This window comes from Triturus cristatus, chromosome 7 (assembly GCF_964204655.1).
Source record: "Triturus cristatus chromosome 7, aTriCri1.1, whole genome shotgun sequence".
NCBI lineage: Eukaryota > Metazoa > Chordata > Amphibia > Caudata > Salamandridae > Triturus > Triturus cristatus.
The window spans coordinates 541,063,632-541,086,789 of NC_140590.1; the positions used below are offsets into that span (position 1 = coordinate 541,063,632).

The 23,158-nt window shown below is 47.3% G+C and overlaps 1 protein-coding gene across 3 annotated transcripts in view; it reads right to left on the reverse strand.

Annotated features, from left to right (window-relative positions):
- Positions 1–23,158, reverse strand: part of TEN1 (TEN1 subunit of CST complex) — a 125,605-nt gene that overhangs the window by 24,251 nt on the left and 78,196 nt on the right. For all 3 annotated transcript variants that reach the window (XM_085616952.1, XM_085616951.1, XM_085616953.1), the window contains exon 3: positions 13,494–13,651. In XM_085616952.1, coding sequence (XP_085473078.1) covers positions 13,494–13,651 — 158 coding nt within the window. The remainder of the gene's footprint in view (positions 1–13,493; positions 13,652–23,158) is intronic.

A 23,158-nucleotide genomic window follows, 5' to 3' on the forward strand; every position in this document is an offset into this window, starting at 1 on the left:
GTCCCAAAACAGTTGACGCTGAAGACCCTCAACCTCCCGGAAATAGCGGGCCGGTACGACATCCAGAGTATTTTGCAAGGCGTACAAAAAGCGAGGCAGCGACATCATTTTGAACAATGCCGCCCGTCCAAGCGGTGAAAGCGGAAGTCGTCGCCATCTTGCGACGTCGGCCTTCAACTGCTGGAGGGGAGGGAGAAGGTTTCGCTCATAGCGGACCGCGGGATCCAGTGAGATAAAGATTCCCAGATATTTGAACCCCAGGGTAGCAACCTGAACAGGGCAGTCTTGCGGCAGGAGGGGGGCTTCCCCGGAGAGGACGTAGACGCACGATTTGGCCCAGTTGATAACCAGGCCGGAGTTGCGGCCAAAGGAAGTCAACACGTCCACCAATACCATTAGTGACTGTCGGGGGGAAGTGAGATATAGAAGGATGTCGTCCGCGTAAAGGGAGACACGGTCTTCGAATTCCGGCGTCCATCTAATGCCTCGCAACGACGGCTCCCAACGCAGCCAGGCGGCGAGAGGCTCCAAAGAAAGCGCAAAGAGAAGGGGTGATAGCGGACATCCCTGTCGCGTACCCCTCCCCAGTGCGAAGGGAGCCGACACCCTACCATTCACCACCACCTGAGCCAGTGGGTCAGCGTATAACAATTTTACCCAACCAATAAACTCGGGGCCGAATCCACATTTCGCCAAAACGGCCCAAATATATGGCCACTCCAAAGTGTCGAACGCCATAGTAGCATCTAGAGATGCCAAGATGGCCGGCTCCCGTATAAACTCGGCTCTAGCCAGCACACCGTGTAACCGCCTCAAATTTAGGGCGGTATTCCGATGGGGTATAAAACCGGACTGATCCTGATGAATCAAGTCGCCCGCGACCCGAACCAGTCGGTTAGCCAACACCTTAGCCAGAATTTTGGGTTCAGCGTTCAACAGCGAAATGGGCCTATAGGAGGCGCAGCGGTCTCGCGGCTTCCCATCTTTGTGTATCACCACTATGGTGGCGAGGCGTTGGTCAGGGGGAAGGAAGCCCGCCGCACGTGCCGCCGAAAACATATCACGAAGATACGGCGCTATCTTATCAGGACGTAACTTATATAGTTCAATGGGAAGACCATTAGGACCACCCGCCTTACCAGACGCGATCGAGCGAATGGCCAAAGCAATCTCGTCCGACGACAACTTCGCCTCCATCAATGTTGCATCCGCCTCCGATAAGGTTGGCAGTGCGATGTCTCGAAGCAACAGATGAGAAACCTCCTCCGAACGCACGGAAACCGGAGAGTATACCCCGCGGAAGTGATCCGCGAAGCAGTCAACAATCTCAACAGGGTCAGTCACACGAACTCCATCCATTCTCTCCACAACGGGCACCACCCTGCTCGCTCTCTCCTTCTTATCCAACCAAGCAATCAACTTCCCGGCCTTATCCCCCACGTCATACAGACGCCCTTGCTGTTCTCTATACATCCCTTTAGCAGCTTCCGTGACTAGCGCTCTATAATCTGACTGTTTGAGGCTGAGAACATGCAATTTCTCATCAGTAACTCCACGCTCCAAGTCCTCCTCCATTTCGGCTAATTCAGTCTCCAGGCGAACCACCTCAGCTCTCTCGCACCTCTTAGTATGGGAGATAAGAGACAAGGCCTGCCCCCTGACCACCACCTTATAAGCCTCCCATAGGGAGACGGCCGACGACACCGACCCCACATTATCAGTGAAGTAGTGATCAGTGGACTTGACCAACTCCAGGGGCCAATAGGTGCCACTCTTCCCTCTGTGCCAGGGTCAACCCTCAGTTGCAACCATATAGGGGAATGGTCAGAAATACCTCTGGCTACGTGACGCACCTCCCCAATCATCCCCGCTTGGGTCGCCGGCATGAGCATATAGTCGAGTCTCGAGAGACTCCCATGGGCCCCCGAGTGAAAGGTATACTGCGCTTGTCCCGGGTGCATCATTCTCCAGCAATCTACCAGTCCCAAAGTGTCCAAAAAACTCCCCAACCAGGCCTGAGCCCTAGGGAGGTCCCTAGGGGGGTGACGGTCCTCCAATCCAGAGACCACGGCATTAAAGTCTCCACCCAGCACCAAAACCCCCCCAGGAAGCCCCAGAACCAAACGCCCCAAGTCAGCAAATGTAGTCGTCTGCAACCCCGGGGGCACATACACAGCCACCAGTGAGATGGTTCTACCCTCCCATCTTCCCACCAGTGCCACATACCGCCCCCTATCATCGTGAAGGACCTCGTCCACTGCCAGTGGGAGGGAGGTCCTAACTAAGATGCCCACTCCCCTAGAGCCAGAAGTGAAGCCAGAGTGAGCGGCCAGGCGATAGCCCCTCCTATTTAAGGCCTGGGAGGAGTTCCCAACCAAATGTGTTTCCTGCAGGAAAACAATGTCGGGCGAGAGCCGCTTCAAGAACTGTAACACCACCCCGCACTTGATCCTGTCCCCCAGACCATTCACATTCCACGAAAGGATTCGCAATCCCCTATCCCCCATCCCACTCCCGCACATGAATCCCACATCCCGGAGAGCACAACCCGGAGAAATCAGCAAACAACTTCACATTGCCCTGCGAAACGAAAAAACAACAACCATCCCCAACAACCCCCCTCCCCCACAGACCCAAAACCACAACTCCCCCCTCCCTGCACCCCTGCTTGAGCCCGAACAGCCCCCCCAACTTGCAGTGTGCCTGTCGCCCTAACATTTACCACAAAAGAACCCCAGAAGGAGGAAAGGACCCCAAAAAGCTCCCCGCAACCCCCAGACATTTGAAGGGCATGATGTGCCGGATTAGAGTGTAATTGAGCCAAGGTGCAATGAATAGTCAATCTAGTCCATCGCCAGGAACCAAGTTCTAGTCCTGCTCCACCACATCCCGTCCGCTCTCCTCCGCCCGATCGTCTCGATCCTGTCCCCGCGGTAGGGCATCCAACCAGTCGCCAGCCGCCTCCGGTCGGTCAAAAAAGTGGGAACGACCCTGGAACTCAACCCGCAACCTCGCAGGGAATAACATCGCGTATTTCAGCTCCATGTCCCTCAGGCGCCGCTTAACACCCAAAAAAACCCAGCCGCTGTTTCTGGACCGCTTGCGTGAAGTCCGGATAAAAGCTGACATTGGAGTTCTCAAACTTCAGCGGCCCAGCCACCCGCGACGCCTGAAGGATAGCATCTCTATCCCGAAAGTTAAAAAGTCGAGCGATTATAGGCCGCGGGGGAGCACCCACTTTGGGCGCACCACCCGGAATCCTGTGGGCCCGCTCCACCGCAAAGAACTTGCTCAATCCCTTGGGCGCGAGACGGTTGATCACCAGATCCTCCACAAAAAGATCAGCAGCAGATTCCTCCGATCTTTCCGGCACTCCGATGATACGGACATTGTTCCGTCTAGCCCTGCTTTCTGAATCCTCAAGTCGACGATCAGTCTGGTCACTGGCTAGCCGCAACCGACGGACCTCCGTCTGCAGGGCGGCCATGTCCACAGTTAGGCTCGACGCCGCATGTGACAAGGAGTCGACCCGCTCGTTGGTTTTGGACAGATCTGCCCTGACCAAATTCACATCGATCAGTACCGCGTCCAACTTATGTGCCAGGGTATCAAATCGCTGACCCACAGCAGCCTTCATCTCCTCAATGGCGCCCATAACGTCCTGCAGGGTAAACTCCGACGCCCGGCCCGCCAGCTCTTTAGACCGCTCCAGCGATTTATGCAGGCCAGCGGGGGATCCCTTTAGCTGCGCGTAACGGTCCATGTTGTTGGCCTGAGCATAGGATCCCCTCCGGGTTGACTTAGATTTCGACTTGTCCCCTTCGAGTCTCGCCGCCATCGTCCGGAGGCCACCAAGGTTGGCACCCGCCAGGGACAGGGACCCGTTGGCTAAGTTAAGCGGACACTGCGATCGCAGGCAGGACGTCCGTGGATAGTCCGAAGATCGGGCCAGACACTCCGTTGTCCGCGCTCCTCAACACCAGGGTCCCTCAGCCGATCTCTAAACAGCAGACTTGAAAACGAAAGTGAAAGTGCGGGGTACGGGGCAGGTCAAGCCCTGCATGCCGCTGTTGTTCACTTCGTACCCGGGCACCTCACCAACTCGAGACCGGGACCTAGGCACCAGCAGGCCGCAAACTTCGGAGGGCAACCATTCGGGTTCCCGGCGTCCGATCAGAATTCGGAAAACGGGTGGCACCTCAGCGCGAATGCATCAGCAAAAGCCCGTCAAATTTACCAGGATTTAGTCAGGATAGACGTGGGAGGTTGCGGAGGCCCTCGGGAGCCTTAAGCCTATGCGGCCATCTTGGTTGAGCGCTAGGCTCCTCCCCCCGATAATGTGAATTTTGATATGCTGTGGCAGTATTGGTCATGGCGGCTGACTCTTTTGCAACCTTCTAAATACGCTTTTACAGGCTTTTTGTGTTGGCGGCGTACGACCCTGTCTCTCCGCTTACCAGCTACGATGCATCCGCAAAGCATGGCTAAGGGTGCTAAGACCAGGGCGCCTCCAGCAGGTACAGCCCTTCCCGCCGGGAGTCCGACGAAGGTCACTCACGGAAGAGGTGGAGACGGCGGAACATACTGACATGTAAACGGCTCCTCTCCAGTTTCTGCGGTGAAAGACAGCATCTCTATCCGGGGCCATCACACGGTTCCAGGTCTGTTTAAAAACAACTTGTTAAAGGCAAGAGCCCGGTGGAAGTAGTGGAGGCTGCCGACGCTCCGGTGGATAGTGGTAACAACATTACGAAATGCCCTGGAAACAATGTTGCCGCGGCACTGACACTTCCAACAGCACAAGGTATTGATTCCACTTCAGGGGTAGCTTCAGATGAGGTGAATGGTGGCAGCGGGGCAGCTCAGGGCTGTTCGGAGGGTTTGAGAGGTGATGTGCAGAGCATTGGGATTATTACTGAAGGAACCAATCAAGAGGTTATTTTTTCAACGGAGGGTGAGCTGGGTTCGGCAGACTTCAAGAGATGTTGTATTTGCAAATGATCCCAAGTTATCAGAGTCTGTAGCAACGCCATTTGCTAATTCTTTGGTGACTGGTCAGGCACTGGAGGTCAGAAACCATAATTTTGACAGTAGCCGTCTGGAAAGGGGAGAAGAAGGAATTCAGGGCTCGCAGAATCTGGACCAATTGGCCATACTCAGTGCAAAGAAGTAGATTTGGGCGACAAGTTCTATTCTATGTCAGATCCCTCTAACTCTTCCGGGGATGAGAGCCCTGGGAAAGATTGGGCAGAAGATAGAAGCGATACGAGCAGTCTACGGCTGGATGAAGAACAGATGAGTAAGGAGGTCTCTGTAAATGATGGGACTGTTTGAAAACAAAGGGAGCTGCGCGACTCTTTGGTAAACGGAGCTCTGGGTCCAGCAGGCTCTTTAGTTTGGGACTATTTGTTTTCTCCACAAATTGCTGATAAAGTGGGGCAAGGAGAAACCTCTAAAGATGTCGCCGGATTAGCCATGCCATTGCAAGGGGAATTTACCCTCTCTACCATCTATCAAGGTATAATGGCACATCAAGAGGAGACCAGGGTGGAAGGGCTTCGGACCCAGGGGGTGGTGCGCAAACTGCAGAATGCCATGTGCAGAGTAGCAAAGACTTGCTCGGAGTTTGCAACTAGAATTGGGGAAGCCGAAACCAGAATCTCAGTATTGGAAGATGAACGGGCACAGCAGAAGGTCATTACTGAATCCTTGAAGTCTCAGAAAGATGATACAGTCTGGAAACTGACCGAATTGGAAATTCGTTCCAGAAGGAACAATATACGGATTTTGGGAGTACCCGAAGGATTGGAGGGCAAAGATGTCTGGCAGTTCGTAGTTGAACTCTTTTCAGAAGCCTTTCCAGAGCTTCAGCAATGGGACTGGAAAGCTGAACTACAGAGAGCTCATCGGTTCCCATTCAATCAACCGAAAAAAGTGGGGGGATTAATTGAAAGGCCAAGAGCAATTTTGATACGTTTTAAAAAATTTCTGCTACGAGAAGCAATCTATGATTTGGCGTGACCAGATAGGAAGAGAGCGGGCAAGGGATGTGAATTTTTTGTCCGCCCTGATTTTTGCCAGGTTACGGTTCGGCAAATGATCCCTTTATTTCAGGCGAAGGGGGCACAGGCTTTTCTACTCAATCCAGCCAAATTGAGAATCATACACAGGGGTTAGACACAATTTTTTGTATCTGAAATTCTAGCTAAGGATTTTATGAGTACGATTTGAGGTGGATAAGGTGTTGTATTCCTATGGCTGTTTGACGTCTGTGCTGCCCTTCCCTGCTGGCTTCCTTTCCTAATTTATTTTTTCTCTCCTTCTGCACCTTTTTATTGTTTATACCGGGGAGGGAGGGGCCCGGGTGTGGACAACTCTCCGCTTCCCATCACAGAGGACCAAGGTCCTTATGCCTCATTCGGGAGGGGCGGGGGAGGGCTAGGTATGGGTGGGCATGGGGTGGGGTGAGTGTGGGGGGGTTGGGGAAGGCACTCTTGGTGTTTGATGCGTTTTGCTTATTATGGTTACGGTACTTGTTTTTATGTGAGAGATAATCTTTTTTATTGTCAAGGAACTTAGCCCTGGGTATGGGCTGGTCCGACTTGAGCTGATATTTTTTAGATACATTGATGACTGGTAGATTACGTATTTGTTCATGGAATAAATGCGGTCTGAATGATAGGAGGAAAAGAGGGGTGACTGCTCTAATCTTGCAGGTTATGCATATTGATTTGCTCTGCTTACAAGAAACCCATATCCCTTTGAATAATTGTGGGTGGTTGAGGGATCTGGGTTTGGATGTGCTTGCCTGTACTAGACAAAGTAAACCGACTAAAGGGGTAGCTAGTCTGGCTAAGCATAGCCTAGAAGTTTGTAAGCGGGTAAAAGAGGATATTCTGGGGCGGTGGGCCACTGGTGAAATCCTGGTTAATGGTTCTTTATTGTCAATTTGCTCTATTTACGGATCCAACCTAGACGACCCGGAAGTGATGCATTACTTGAGTGTTGAACTAGCATTACGGCCTCATCCCTTAATCCTTTGTGGAGACTTTAGTTTACATTTAGATAGTTGTTTTGACATAACCAGTAATCTCCCATATAGGGGTAAAAAAACAAAAGTCTTTAAAGCTACTCAAGGGTTAGTTAAGCAGCTTGGGCTGGTGGATGTGTGGTATAGGCACAAAAGAGATGATCCTGGTATTTTAAAAATGAAAATTCATTAGCACTTTGCAGAGAAGTTACCTGCCAAATTTGCCCTTTATATAAGTATATGAGATTGGGGAAAATACCGGTAGAATATTAGCAAAGAGTGTGCAGCAAAGGGAAGTAGCTAACCGAATCTATAGAATTAAGGATCATCTCAATCAGATTCAGGATTCCCCGGAAGACGTTTTAGGCATGTTTAGTAGGTATTATCATCATTTATATACAGAAGGAGAGATCATTGGTGGAAATGATATGATGCAGGAATTTAGTTTAGAAGTAGAGACAAACAAGGTCACACATGATCAGAACGAGAAATTGGCTGCACATATTACTTGGGAAGAAGTGGAGGGAGCCATAATGTCTTTAGCTACCGGAAAAGCGGTAGGTCCAGATGGTATCCTCCTTGATTTTTTAAGACGTTTCGGCAGGTTCTTCGACCAGAACTTATGCTATTATTCCAATCTGCCCAACGGGGTTCTGTTCCGGACTCCTGGCGAAAAACCACTAAAATTGTTTTGAAAAAAAAAAGACAAACCTGAGCTGGACCCTTCTTCATATCGGCCTATTTCACTTATCAATTCGGATAGCTAGATCTTATGAAAAGAAATTATGGCCTGTCGGTAAGGAAAGGTTATTACTCCTTTAGTTTCAGATTATCAGCATGGGTTTATTCCGGGAAGGGATACAGACGATCATGTGAGACGCGCAATAGCTCTTTTAGACTGGGCTCAGGCAACAGAGTCTCCGTTGGGGGTGATCCTGTTGGACGCCGAGAAGGCGTTCTACAGGGTCTCCTGGCGGTTCCTGTGGGATGTTATGCATTGGAAAGGATTCTGCTCGGAATTTATCCAAGCAGTGTAGGCTTTATCAATATGCCCAGAGGCAGTCATACGTATCTCTGGACAGGAGTCAAGACCATTCAGTATTAGCAGAGGTACAAGGCAGGGGTGCCCATGCTCCCCCATGCTATTCGCACTTTATATTGATTTATTCCTTAACAAACTTAATTTGAGCACTAATATCAAACCGGTTAGAGTTCACAATACCGAGTATAGAGCATTGACGCATGCCGACGATATTGTGGTTCTTACCAGCGATATTTCTTCGGCACTTCCTGCAATAAGGATTTTGGCTGAACAGTTTGGTAGATTTTCCGGTTATAAATTAAATATAGATAAAACTCAGATACTTCATTCACGTACCAAGTTTCCGGCAAATCTACCAGTTGTTACTATAGCAACATATTTGGGAATTAAAATTACACCGGAAGTGGATCAGAGCCCATGATTTGAATATTACATCGGTGATGGATAAAGTTAATAAAACCTTGGAAAGATTAGATCACTTACATTTCTCTCTCCATGGGCGTTGTAATGTTTTAAAAATGCTGGTTCTTCACAAATTTCTTTATATATTTAGAACAATCCACCTTGAGTTTTCTGTTTCTTGTTTTACTAAGTTAGAACGGATTTCCTCCAGATTTCTTTGGGGTTATCGGAGACCGAGAGTGGCATTTAACAGGATGATCTTACCAAGAGACCTGGGAGGATGGGGTATCCCACATTTTTTGGTGTATTATTGGACATCCATGCTACAGCATATGGGCCCCCTATTAGTCGGGGTTAAGGCGGAGATTCAGTTTTTTAACAGACCATCTATTTATGATTTGGGGCTGGGGGACAAAGCTAATAGCGGTTTGGTTAGGATACTGGAGCCCAGTTACTACAAAAAGACCAAGTTCAAGACACTCAAGGTTGCGTATCTAGTTTGGAAACAGATTAGGCGAAAGCTGAATGTCCCAAACCTTAATGTCTATACCCCTTTTAACGCTTGAGGCTTGGTCTCTACAATCTTTCGGGAGCAGTCACATTTAGATGAGATTTGAAGGAACTTAGCTGTTTGGGTGATCTGTTTGATGGGGGTCAATTTCTGTCCTTGTCAAATTTGAAGGAGAAGTTTGGCCTAGCTAAACAAGACTTTTTTAAATATCTCCAAGTTCGTAGCTTTCTGGGTCGGCTGGGGTCAGGGGCAGAGCTACAGCTGGCTAAAATTCCCCTGATTGAAAAACTGAGGAAAAAAAGTTCAATTGGACAGGTATATCAACAGATATTGGAAATATTCCCGGATGATATGGATATATGGAATGTAAAATGGGAGAATAAGCTGGGGATCATCGGTATAAATATAGAAGACTCCTTGGATTTGGCGAACCAGATTTTAATGACTGGTAGACTAAAGAGCCAGCATTTTATGTCTCTTTTTGATTGGTACTATATCCCAGGGAATATTGCTAAACGGGGGGCTTCGAAGGGGGATAAATGCAACAGGTGCAGACTACAAGCTGCAGACTCGGTCCATATGTTCTTCTCTTGTCCTGGACTAGGGTCTTTTTTTTTTAAAGAGATTGAGAATGTTTTGGGTACGATACTTGGAACATCAATAAGAATCACTGGGGAATCGGTAATTTTGGGCGTGAGATTTGATAGGGCTGTAATTTAAAGTCAAGATCTATGATGGCTATTTTGTTCATTGCTATGGCGTTGGTTCGCTCATGTATAACCAACGAATGGCTTATTCCTGACCCACTTACCTTTATTAATTGGCGGTCAAGGTTACTAGCTATATATAATTTAGAATCCTCAATTTATAAGACCAAAGAGAGAAGAAAAATGGCCTTAGGCTGCAAAATCTGGGCTCCTGTCACGGACTGGATACAGCAAATTTAGGGTAGGCTGTACAATAATCTGTTAAGTAGTACTGGTTGTCCGTATTCGCTTATTATTGCTGATGTCTATTTTATTGATGAGCTTAGATGTTTATGTTATAAGACTATTGGCTGTGTTTGAGAGACATTGTAATGTACTAATGAATTATTCAGTATTGTGCTGTGGATAGCCAGCCCAAACCGGGCATTGTATTTTTTTTTGTTTTTTTGGTCCTGCTTATTATTGTCTTGAATGTACCGTAACCTTGTTTCTTTGGTATGTGCCGCGTATAAAAAGGGAGAAAATGTAATAAAAACATTTAAAAAAAGAAAAAAAAAGTGTGCAGGATAATAATAATAATCCACATTTGTAACGCGCAAACAATCACCCGTTAGGGTCTCTAGACGCTGGGGGCCGTCGGGAAGATTAAGCAAGCTATTGCCCAGAGTCACATGGTGCTGGGCTAATCTGCCGCCGGGGATCATACGTGATCCCCAGATTCCGGAGTCAGTCGTCCTGGCCGCGGCGCCACACCTCTTGTGAGATACAGGTTAAAAATTTTCTGTGCAAACCGATTTCCCAATGGTATCTCATAAGCCATTTTTACTTTGCACTTACTTAAAAAAATTCGCAAACATAGCATAATGCAAAACTCCAAGAAATTTCCTACATTTTATGTTTTGCGAAATCCACGAAATTCAGGAATTTTGCTGGTGCAACAAAAATGCTGCCCAGGTTTAGTTTGCAGGTTTTGGCATCTTCTTTAAAGTGTAACTTAAGGTTGCCACAGCTGCGTAAGCTTTAACAAACCTTACATAGAACTGTACAGACCCGAGAAAGATCATATGTGGTTCTGGGTAATTGCTAATCACAGATGAGCTCATTATGGTAAGAGCAGGTTTCATTTGACCTCCACCCACATAGACGGCGAAAAGGAGGTTGAAAAATCCATTGCTAGCAAGGTGCTTACTCGTTGTGATAATCAGGTATGCTTTTTCAATCGTTGATGGGACTTTCACCAAATACAGGTGGTGCGCATCTGGAACTGAGCATAGCTGTATTCTCAGGATATGTCTCATGGAATGGTATTTATTTATTAACAGTACTGACTTAGCAACATGGCAATACAGCACTACATAAATAACATGAATATACAGAATTTTAGAGCAGCAACCTTAGTATCGAAGGCCAACACACCAGAACAAGGGTAATCCTGGAGTAAAGCCATGCCGACACTCCTGAGCAGAGGCCAGTGGCTTCAGGGATAGAAGAAGGTCAGCAACACATACTGGTTGAATGCTAAGTGATGGGGTAGGTTGGTGAAAATATAGTGTAGGAGTGTAAAACTACAGTCTGGGGTTTAACCACCTTCTTAGTTACTCCACTTTACACTGGCCAGTGCTGCCTCCTTGGCCAGGGTAGCCCCAAATTCCCTGCACCAGGGAGGTGAACGTTGGAAAAGTCCAGAATGTGGTGGGGAGGGAGAATGGGAGGAGAGGGTAGAGGGGATATGTATACAACATTTGGGAAAAATTAAATTTGACAACTTCTTCAAGCAACTCCCAAAGAGTTGCATTGCGTTCCTTCCACCGAACCAAAAAACATTCCCAGATTACTGCCTACAGGCCCCTAGTTCTTTGTCACAAAGGAGGTTTACATGCAATTTACCAATCTTCAGCTAAACCCAGGACTAGGTTTGATTCAGGTCCTGGTTTGACGGACAACATCATAAATTCCTTCCAAAACTCGATTCATCCCAATCCTCGGTTTCCTATTTCTAACGCTTTCAATCCTGAGTACATGAAGTTTTCCTTGGTTAGTCTTACCTTTGTCATGGGTAAATTTCTGGTAGTATAGTTTGAATGGGATTGAAGAGGAATTAAAGGTAGGAGTAACTTTTGGGAGATTCCATTTGCTGCTGCTGTTTTGTGCCAACATTCAGTCTAATTTCCATTTCTACCTTTTCAATTTTTTAGCAGAGTTGTGATCTAGTTATGTAAATGACATTTTTCTTTCAAGCTATAGTCAGTATGGAAAAAAGGGAGGGTGTTCTCATCACTGGTGCTGGCACAGCCAGGCACGCCACTGAGACAGTAGCTGGTTATCAAGAGCTCCACAAATAGGACCCCATTCTTCTCTGAAACATCCTCCCAGCTCTGAAATACAGCCAAAGCTTCCTCTTTCAAAATCAGTGAAACACCTAGATTTCATAACTTGTGTCCAGACAACCCTGACACCCTAGATTAGTGTTGCATTCAGCAACTGTCTTTGAGATGCAAAAAATTCAAAATCCTGTTTAATCTTCTAACCCAAAGCACACAGGACTGTGGTGGAATACCAGTTAGCCTCACTTGAATCAATTGCACGGTATAGACTCTGGTCTAGCCGCTTCACTCTGTAATGGACTTTAAAGGCCATGAAACACAGCTGTCTGAATAAGTGTGGACTGCAAATAAAAAACTACGTTAGCCTCTAGAGATGATCTTAATTGGCTTCTGGTGGTCAGTAAAATTGGGGTTTCATCTTTTGTGTTTAGCACTTAGTTGACTCTATGCGCATGACACTGCTAATCCTGAGGCCAAGGTACCTCCACTGCAACCTAGTCGCAGACTTAGAGGGTCATAGATCATGCTCACACGAGTTATTGTCTGTCAACCTGAACAGTGAAGGAGACCGACTATTCATCACACGTTGTAAAAGCATGGACTTCCCTACCTCTGTCTATCTAGACCATTACCCTGTCTCATTTTCAACTTACACAGCAGTGAAATCTCATGACTGCGCAAAGAGCTTTCTTTGGTATAGAATGCTACAGAAGTATAGTCATCTACTCACTGTTCTCTGCCCTGCCAGGAAATGCAGTCTTTTACAGCAGTTTTAGAGTATCAGGGAAACTGAATGCTTTTTAGTTTTTTTTTCATCGTAGTTTGACCTTCCCTGCCATATTTAGTTATTTTGATGCTGTTGGCTACTGGAGGGTGTTGAAGAGGGTGAGGTCACAGATTTAGTGGTGGAGCTCTCAAAGACTAATGCACCACAGATGCTGTCTGCCTAAAGATATATACCCCACCTCTGATCTCAAGTAAGCATCTGACTAATAATGAAGATTCGGAGGTGACAAATGGCTGTTGTCGTGCCACTGATCCATCATTGCATCTTAGGTCAAGCTGGAGATCCTCCTGGAGCCAGGGAGGCCTTTTGTGTTTCGATTCTGCTGTTGTGTATCTGTCCCTGTGGAAATCGTCTGACCAAAATCTGCCTCGGTCTTTAATTATGCCAACAAGAGAATTTGAGGGTATCATATGTATCTTATACACTTTCCCCATGCATTAGGACCTGGCACAGAACTTTGGTTCTTATAAACCTGTACTATGAGGAAGAAGGCAAAGATACTGAACCAAATAGACCTGCAGCCTTCTCCAACCCAAAACAGTTGCACTGCTATGTGCCAAGGACAATTTGAAGGAATGAGACCAGCTGTTCCAGGATGCAGGCTGGCCACTGCCAACAAGTTCATATATGCATGTTTAAAGTGTGACTCGTGGGCAAGTTATTCTCAGAGATGGGCAAACTGTGAGGTACCTTCAGCAAGATCAACTTCGCCCAATGCCATGTACACCGATCCCACCTGGGCACACCATGGCTCAACCAGATTAGTGCCCACGGAGATCTGCTGCTGAGTTGAGTCGTGCTGGGCAGTCAGGGTGGCTCGAGATTCTGCCAGATTGTATGAGTTCAACCTGCAACACACAAGACTCAGCGTAAGCATCTCTGTCAAAGTGATGGTGAGGAAAAAGAAATATAAAAATCCAAGTTCTTTTATTGGCAATTCAAGTTTTAAATATGTTAAATGAGGGGTTGGGATCTTAAAAAGGAACAGGTAAAGCATGGGAATTGAAGGCTCCAAACAAACTTCACTCGCATACAAAACAGGGACGGTACAGGCAGCAGCTGCAGTGCATACCTATCCAGGACCCACATATCAGGTAGAGCACAAAGAGTAGTGCAGTACAAGCCTTTCCTACAACAGCAGCACAAGCTTACTTTGCATAAACAGGACGAGAGGAAACTACAGTGGGAAAATATGCATTTTGGGCACTAGAAACATCACAGAGAAAACATACCGCAGAGGCACTGAAAACTCATCAAAGATGGCAACAGTGCAAGCCTACCTCTCACACAACTACACAAAAAAAGCTGAAATGCAGGCTTCCCCTACAATCACAACTGCTCAGACACTGACAAGAGTGAAAGCTTCCATCACACAGAAGAGATGTAGCATAGGTGTAACTGCATGAGTCCTGGTGATCTTTGCGGCAACAGTAGTCTGGGTGCATTTGTAAGCATGTTAAATTAGTGACATTTGTCAAAATAATTTACGATTCAAAGATTAAGGGGCTGATTATGAGTTTAGTGGTCTGACAGCCCGAGAACTGTGTCCGTGTTGTCTACGACACCGCTGCACCAGTGATCTACCACCTGACGTATTATGAGTTGTGCTATCTGAAACGGAACTCGCGGCCACGGCAGTCTACCCGACTTGACCACGGCAGTCTGCAATCCCGGCAGTGTGTCCACCGACGCCAGAGCCGCAGTCCACCCGCCGAGTGTATTAAGACTACACAGTCATACTCGCAGTCTCCCAGAAGCGGTCAACAAACAGCGGTTACCCATCGGTGGTTGACCGCGGCGGAATGCGCAAAAAAAAAAAACACAACAGTGACACACCTGTTGTGCTTTGGCAAGTGGACATGCTTGCAAAACATACTATAAAACACACCCCATCCTTGACCGGCATCCTTTGCTTACAAATTGCAGCCCACAAGAAAGGCACCAGCGTTTTCTGAATTTTTAGATAAGGCACCCCTTTTTCATCTTTCTATTTAGCACTCTCCACCAACTGTAATTTTTATTTAGCACCGTTTTACCTCTATCACTTGTTTGTTTTTCATTTATATACTCACTAAAATTTTATTTTTCACCATGCCTGGGGTAAAAACAAGCTTCATTGAGCAAGAGTTGACAGTCACTGTGGAGAAAGGCTCCTTCCCTCAGGAGACGGACATAGCCACCATTGTGGTCCTTCCGAAATCCCAGCCCCCCTCACCGCAGTGCGCTGATTACCGCCCCATCTCCCTCATCAACACTGAGGTCAAACTGTTCGCCATCCTCCTTGCTCAGCGACTCAAACCCCATCTGTCTACATTGGTCCACCCCGATCAATGTGGGTTTATGCCCTCTCGCAGCACTCGACACTGTCTTTGCAGACTGCACTCCGCCATGGCCCATCGCCACCTCCTCACCCCATACCTTGCGCTTCTCCTGGTAGACTTTGAGAAGGCCTTCGACTCGCTGGACTGGGGTTTCCTTCAAGATGTTCTTGACATTGCCAGTGCTCAGGCGGAGGGGAGGGCAGCTACTACTTAAAGGACCGCGCAGCGGTGACGCGCAGCGGTAGTGCCTGACTCGTGCCTGAGTCGGGCCAGAGTCTTGCCCGTCTGCGCCCGTCAGCGCATCGGAGGCGCGGAGGCGGGAGCCCCCCCCCTGGGCTGTATCCTTTTGTATCCTTCAGTCCTCTACAGGTATGGCTGCCATTACCGCGCCAGCACGTACCGAGCCTGTTCTCGACTATCATATGGTTGCACACCCAGCTCCTATCATATGTAAACAAGAGATGGTGAGGCCATGGTCTGAGTCTACTATGGAAACACTGCCTATCGGTCCAATACTGCGAGGCGGTCTTATCAATGCCCGCTCATTATGTAAAAATGCTCAAAATATACATGAGCTTATCACTGTAAATAAGCTTGATTGGCTTTTGATTACTGAGACATGGCTTAAGCCCTGGTGTAATCCTGATCTGGCTATAGCTCTCCCAGAAGGGTTTTCTATTCAGCGCTTGGACAGAAAGGAAACACGGGGTGGAGGCCTTGCTATTATATATCGTAGCTCTCTAAAATGCTCCTCCCATGAACTTGTTGATATTAAGGGAGCAGAAGCGCTATCATTCTCCTTGGGAATACATGACTCATTTACATTTTCAGGGGTACTTATTTATCGTCCACCAGGCCCCCCCAAGGAATTCTTGGAAACCGTAGGAGAAACACTCAGTAATCTGGTACTCAGATTTTCAAACTTTACCACACTGGGTGATCTAAATTTGCACCTTGACTCTCCAAAAGCTCCTGGAGTTGATTGTTTCATGGATACTATCAATATTTTAGGACTTAGTCTTTTGACTCATCAACAGACACATTTGGGAGGCCACTCACTAGACTGTATCTGCTCCAATTCCACTAGGCTGACAGTTCAATCTCCTTGTCCTCAGATTTGGTCTGATCATTTCTTCATCCCGTTTCAAATCTCATTAACGCATAAAATGCTGAATAGAACCATAAATAACAGCACTGCTTCCAAGTTGAGTTGTAAACCTAACTGGAAACAATTATCCAGCAGACTGGATGTGTTGGATGCTCCTGGAATTTGTACCCCGGTGCCAACAGGTAACACCTTCGTAGATAACCAAAAGTTACGGGATTGGTTAACAAAAATAGGCCATAAACTAGGTCCTTCCAACACTAAAAAATCTATTAAAAAGAAAAGGAAGGCTCCTTGGTTTACACCATCTTTGAGAATAGAAATGGGAAAACTAAGAACACTAGAACGCCGGTGGCGCAGGCATTATGACATCACTGCCCGCGACACTTATAAACAGGCAAGAAGACAGTATCATGCTGATATTAAATCAGCCAAAAAAGCTTACTATCTCCAGGCCATCGACACGGCAGCTCAAGAGCAAAGAGAAATCTTCAAAATAGTCAAGGACTTTATGAATCCTTCTGCCTTGCTACAGGAGATTCCGCCATCTCAAAGCCTATGTAATGATATCTCAGATTATTTTGATAACAAAATTCTTAACATTGTGAGAACCTTTCCACCAGCTTCCTCCATCCCAGAAGCAGATGAAAGAGTGGAGAGGGTGAAACCTCCAGCTAGGTTGGATACCTTTGCTCCTGTCTCTCTTGAAGACTCCCTTAAAGCCATTCTCGCAAGCAAATCTGGATCTCCCTTTGATCCGTGCCCTCCTTCGGCTCTACAAACCTTAGCAGAAACTATTAACCCCATCACAAATAGCATCATAAATTCATCACTAGCGACGGCAGACGTCCCTAGTGATTGGAAACTTGCTGCTGTCAAGCCGCTTCAGAAAAAGACTCTCGCCGACCCAACTACCCTTTCCAACCTACGCCCGATCTCCCTGCTCCCGGTGATGTCTAAACTGACTGAAAAATTCGTGAACATTCAACTCACGAGTTTTTTGGAAGCAAATGATATTTTACATCATAATCAGTCAGGTTTTCGGTCAAAACACTCTACCGAGTCTGACCTACTGTTTACAACTGAGACTCTCCGTATGGCCATCGACCAAGGAAAAAAGGCTGTCCTAATTCTACTTGACCTGTCGGCAGCCTTTGATACGGTCTCACATAACATCTTAGTGGACCGTCTAGCTGCCGCAGGGGTAGATGGGACAGCCCTGACCTGGCTGAGAAACTTTCTTAGGGACAGACACCAAATTACAGTATTGGGCCAGTACCAATCTGAAGCAAAGGCCCTTAGCTCTGGAGTTCCCCAGGGTTCGAGCTTAAGTCCCATACTTTTCAATCTGTATTTGGCTCCCCTGATAAGCTTGATTGCTTCCTTTCAGATCAGTACCATCTCGTATGCTGATGATACCCAGCTTATTCTAGTATTAGACAGGGAGCAGGCTGGCGCCGAAGAAAATCTCAAAGAGTGCCTGGCTGCAACATTTAAATGGATGACAAATAACCACCTTAAATGTAATGCCGGTAAGACGGAAATTCTGCCAGTTGGAAAAGAAAATCTGTTTTCCCCGAAAGGATGTTGGCCTAATGATGAGGAAACTCCCCCCAATACCATCACATCAGTCCGGAACTTAGGCATTACATTTGACAATCAGCTGTCCTTCAAACAACAAGCTGTTGCAGTAGCTGGCACATGTTTTTATATTACTAAAACCTTGAGAAAGTTCTTCGATCTTCTGCCACTGTCAGCCAGGAAAACTGTTGCTGTAGCCTTGATTACTTCCAGGCTGGACTACTGTAATAGTCTATATGCTGGAACCAGTAGATCGGTACTCCACAGACTACAAATGGTCCAACATGCAGCAGCTCGCTTAGTATTAGGCTGGCCACGCAGATCATCAGCCTCCGCGGCAATGGATGCTCTACACTGGCTTCCAATTGCAAAGAGGATCCTTTTTAAGGTCCTCTTGATTACCTTTAGGGCTTTCCACCATCAAGGCCCTAAATATCTAAGCCAGGGTTTCAGACGATATAATCCGGTACGCTGTCTAAGGTCTGTGGGTCAGAATTTGTTAGTGACCCCTAAATTCAGACTGACAACAAAAGGTGGTAAATCTCTCTTCGTGTTGGGCGCCAAGGCCTGGAACAAGCTCCCTCTTTACTTACGCTCCATGTCGGATGAAACCCAATATAGGAAAGCACTAAAAACTTGGGTATACTCTATGTCCGATTCAGCTTGCATAGCAATGGTTTAAAGATGCAGTGTCTTGTGCGAAATGTTGTCTACCTCTTTCCCCCCCATCTCCTACATCTGAGTTGGGTGAGCGCCAAGATACTCCCTGGAGTGATAGCAGCGCTATAGAAGTGGACTTTACATTACATTACATTACATGATGGGACTTGGTCCCCGCTTTCGGGCCATGGTCAAGGTTCTGTACGCCCTCCCGAGGGCCCGCATTCTAGTCAACGGGGTCCTGTCGGAGCCCTTCTCGGTCTGTAGAGGGACGAGGCAGGGTTGTCCCCTTTCCCCTCTGCTTTTTGCCTTAGTGATGGAGCCCTTGAAGTCCTTGATGCGGTCTTGCGATCGGATGCGGGGATGGGAATGGCCAAGCGCTGAACCGGATAAAATCGCCCTCTACGCGGACGACGTTCTCATCTACTTGGCAGATCCTGCCCGGTCTGGCCCCCATTGTCTTCGTATCTTGCAGTCCTTCGAACAGGCCTCAGGCCTCCGTCTGAATCCCAACAAATCGGTCCTGGTTCCCCTTCACCTCTCCTGGGAATGCTTTGACTGGCATCCGAAATACCTCTACGTCGTCAATCATTCAAATACCTGGGGATCTGGGTGACCTTGCTGCCTGAGCTCAGCTGGGCCCTCAATGTCACTCCACTGGTGAAGCGAGCCAAGGCGGATCTCCAGCGGTGGCAGTTGTTGCCCCTCAACCCCATGGGGAGGGTGGCCGTTTTCAAAATGATGGTGCTCCCCCGCTTCCTTTACATGCTTCATAACACCCCCATGTGCTTTCCCAGGGCCTGGTTCCGTGAACTTGACGGCTTAGCCAGCAAGTTCTTATGGAGGAAGGGTAGGTCCAGGTTAGCGCTCAGTACTTGCAGGACCCCCTCGTTCGACGGGGGTTTGGGGATGACTCACCTTTATCTATACTATTTAACCACGCGACTTCTCTTCATACATGACTGGTTCAACGGGGGTGGTCTGATCCGGCCCACAGGCTCGAACTTGGGGAGCTGGGCCTTGCCAGGATCCAATCCTTTCTATATGGGACCCCGATTCATTCCCGTCTTCCGGAGGTGACGCGCTCTGTGTTACTGGCCTGGTGGGCAGCACTGCAGCACACCAACTGGACACATACACTGACCCACTGTACACCCCTGTGGCACGGGACCTGGCTCAGGGAAGTGACCGGGCTTCAGGGCTTTGAAGCTTGGGACCTCATAGGCATCACACAGCTGGGGGACGTTTGGGTGGGGGATCATATGCGCTCCTTCGAAGATCTCCAAACCAGGTACTCGCTGCACCACTCGCAATTCTTTTGCTACCTCCATCTACGGCATGCCCTACGCTCACACCTCGCAAAAGGTACGGGGTTGCCAGACCATAGCCCACCTGAAGCCCAGATTATGTTTGGGGACCTGGGGAGGGGTGGCATTTCCCGCACACTGATTAACAACACCCCGACTTCCTTGGACCGACTGCGGACGCAATGGGAGGACTGGGTGGGCCCCTTGGAAGAAGAGGACTGGCGAGACGCCCTTATGGCCCCTAGAGCTGTCACTGCCTCTGCTAGGCTGCGCTTGCTGCAGCTCTACTATCTACATGCCGCATATCTCACCCGTGTACACCTTCAACACGCGGGGCTTAGTCCATCCTCAGCCAGTACCAGGTGTGGCCATGACCCCGCTGACTTCCTCCACATGGTTTGGGCCTGTCCCATCCTGGCGGGATTTTGGAAGGGCATCGCAGAAGAACTCCCTGAGGTTCTAGGGTGGGGGGTTCCACACGACCCTAAGCAGACGATCCTGGGCATCACTGATGGGTTGGACGGGTCACACAACGAAAAACTGTTCTTCACTACAGCTATGGTGGTGGCCAAAAGAGACATTGCGGCCTCCTGGAAATGCCCTGAACCTCCAACTGTGGGGCGGTGGCGGAATAGGGTGGACTGCTGCGCCACACAGGAGAAAGTTATGTATGCGGCACGTGGTTGCCCCAAGAAATACGGCAGAATTTGGGGGAAGTGGTTGGGGGGGTGGGGTCTAATCATGGTGGTTTGACTGTTTCCATCTCATTTTTGCTTTATTAATGTCTGTACATTGGGTAACAAGAATTTGGGATTGTATTCCTCGATTATTGAAATACGGTGCGGATTGGCCGGTGCACTTCTTCTGTAAACTGAATAAAATGTGTTTATCAAAAAAAGTTGACAGTCAGTAGATGAAATCATTAGAATAGAGCCACATATTTTTGGAGCCCAAATCCAGCAGACTCCTCTCAGTAGGTAACCTGAAATGTGGGATAGTCAACAGAGTGAGTGCTGTTGGTACCACCATGAGCACACAGGGCGACATTAGGAAGAGGTAGAACAACCTCAGGCTGAGGGTATGTACCAAGTATCACAGCCACCACCTAGAGGTTCAGAGGACTGGCAGTGGCCCTCCCAGAGCACCATTGCAACTCTTTTCCTGGGAGGAGAAGGTTTTGTGATCAAAACTACAAGATAAATTGAGAAGAATTGGTCAACACAGAATCACAGATACCCCTAGAACAGTGGGCATTTTCCTTTTTAGGACAAAATCCCTCACTCCCCACGAGGTGACATGTTTCATCATAGGGACTCTCCTCTCAAAGGAAAACCCTAGTTCCTTTGAGGGCTACAACCCTCTCACCAAGAGAGAGGAGCTTAGGGATGTTTTTGTAACGAAAAGGATATTCTAAATCCTCATATGAAGAGCAAAGAATTTTAGGGGTAAGGGTGCAGCACAAAAAAAGAGTGAAAAAAGTGCAAATAAAACTAGCTAGGGGGGTGTCCAATTCCGAATTTATTCAAAGACACCAGCTGCCAGGATTAAAATCAGAGCACAAGCGATATGGATTTATAACCGCGGGCGTTTCTGTTCTTTAATCTTTGATTGATGTTTCAGAGGTGTATGATGATGGAGATACATTGGACAGTTTGTTTGACCCTTTAAGTAAATGTGAGAGTTACACTATTATTTACTTATGAGCTACTTTGTGCTGATATCAATATCACTATAGGGGACTGGACTTAACTACTGATTTATTTGTGTATGGTTGTGTCTGAGTTCTTGTGTTTCATGAGCATTAAAAAATAATAAGATGCTTTTTCTTTTTCCTCATTTCATGCGTTAACATTCTGTTCTTCAATGGTGTACCTCTTTTCCAGCACTTGAGGGCAAAACCATTGTTGGTTTAATAAACTTTGGACTTCCGATACTCTGCGCAGGTGCGTCTGTACAGTGGCAGTATTCTGACACATGCGCAGTGTAAGCCGCTTTTCGATCATAGCGAGGCTTAATCTTGTTTGGACATTATTGCCACCTGTAAGTGAATCGCTGTTGTCACATGACTGTAGGAAAGGTAGCGATGCCTTAATCAGATGGTATCAAAAAGATGATGTCGCTACATTTGCGTGAACATTTAATTTGATAGGCATTGTTATTGCACATGCGCTGCCGATTAGTCTCACTTTTTCGGCGACTGCGCATTATTTGCTTAATGACGTGATGAGCACAGCTGCTGTCGATCTGGCCATAACACCAGTGTACTATTTAAACGGGTTGTGGTCTCGTTGTCAACTCCCCTCCGGTCGCCGGGTCAACTAGATACGGAGTACCGACGGAGAGATGAGTTGAACACTGATGGGTCGATCTGTCTTTTGATCTCGGAGTACTTTTCTCTTTGGTTTTCTGTGCTTTATCAATCTGGCACAGTTTTGCGGTTGCGCTAAGAGCACCCTTCTAATCACTGAGGTGTGATTTCTTCTGGGGGGACTATTCAAACAGTCGCATGTTAAATCATGGAGCCCTTTTGTTATTTAGCTCTCTTTTGAGTCCCTTGTAGTTTTTGAAAGTAATAGTGTGTGTAAGGATTGTAAGAGCTATATGCTTTTTTGATATTCTTCCTTTTCACACAGTAAAATGCTTTAACAATATGATAAATAAATATGTTAGCTTGTTGGCCAAATGTTAATTTTTTGTTTAGTTATCCCGCAAACCTATCGCCATAGGCTTATCATGACTACTGGCCTTACCACTCATGAAGTTCCTATTCACTCCTTGTTTTTTAAATTTTGCTTTGATACATATGCCTCACTGATTTTCTATAGGGATTTTAGCTAACCTTAGACAAGGGAGGACATGCTCTTACTAACGACATTGTACACCGTTTTTTTAGAGCGGTGCCCCCTTCCTGAGCGGCTGCCAGGCTGAGGTGGGACTGAGTACCCAGCAGATGCGGGTAAGATATTTAAATATCTCTTATATCACAGAATCACAGCATACACCAGTGTGTGCAACATGAGTATCTTTACTGATTGTTATTTTCTTATTTTTAGGTATACTCTTCCTTGTTGTAACAGATGTACTGAGGATTGAGTTCATATACTGATAAAAATATATTCTCTTTTTATTGCACTGAATCACCTTTTCGCAGCAGCACCTTTTTGAGGTCCTGATGAAAGCCTGACCCACGTGTGGGTGATATGGCTGAAACATGTTGACCAATTCTTTTCCTTACCGTAGCGGTTATAAATCCATACCGCTGGTGCTCTGATTTTAATCCTGGCAGCTGGTGTCTTTGAATAAATTCGGAATTGGACACCACCTAGCTAGTTTTATTTGCACTTTTTTCACTCTTTTTTTGCGCTGCGCACTCACCCCTAA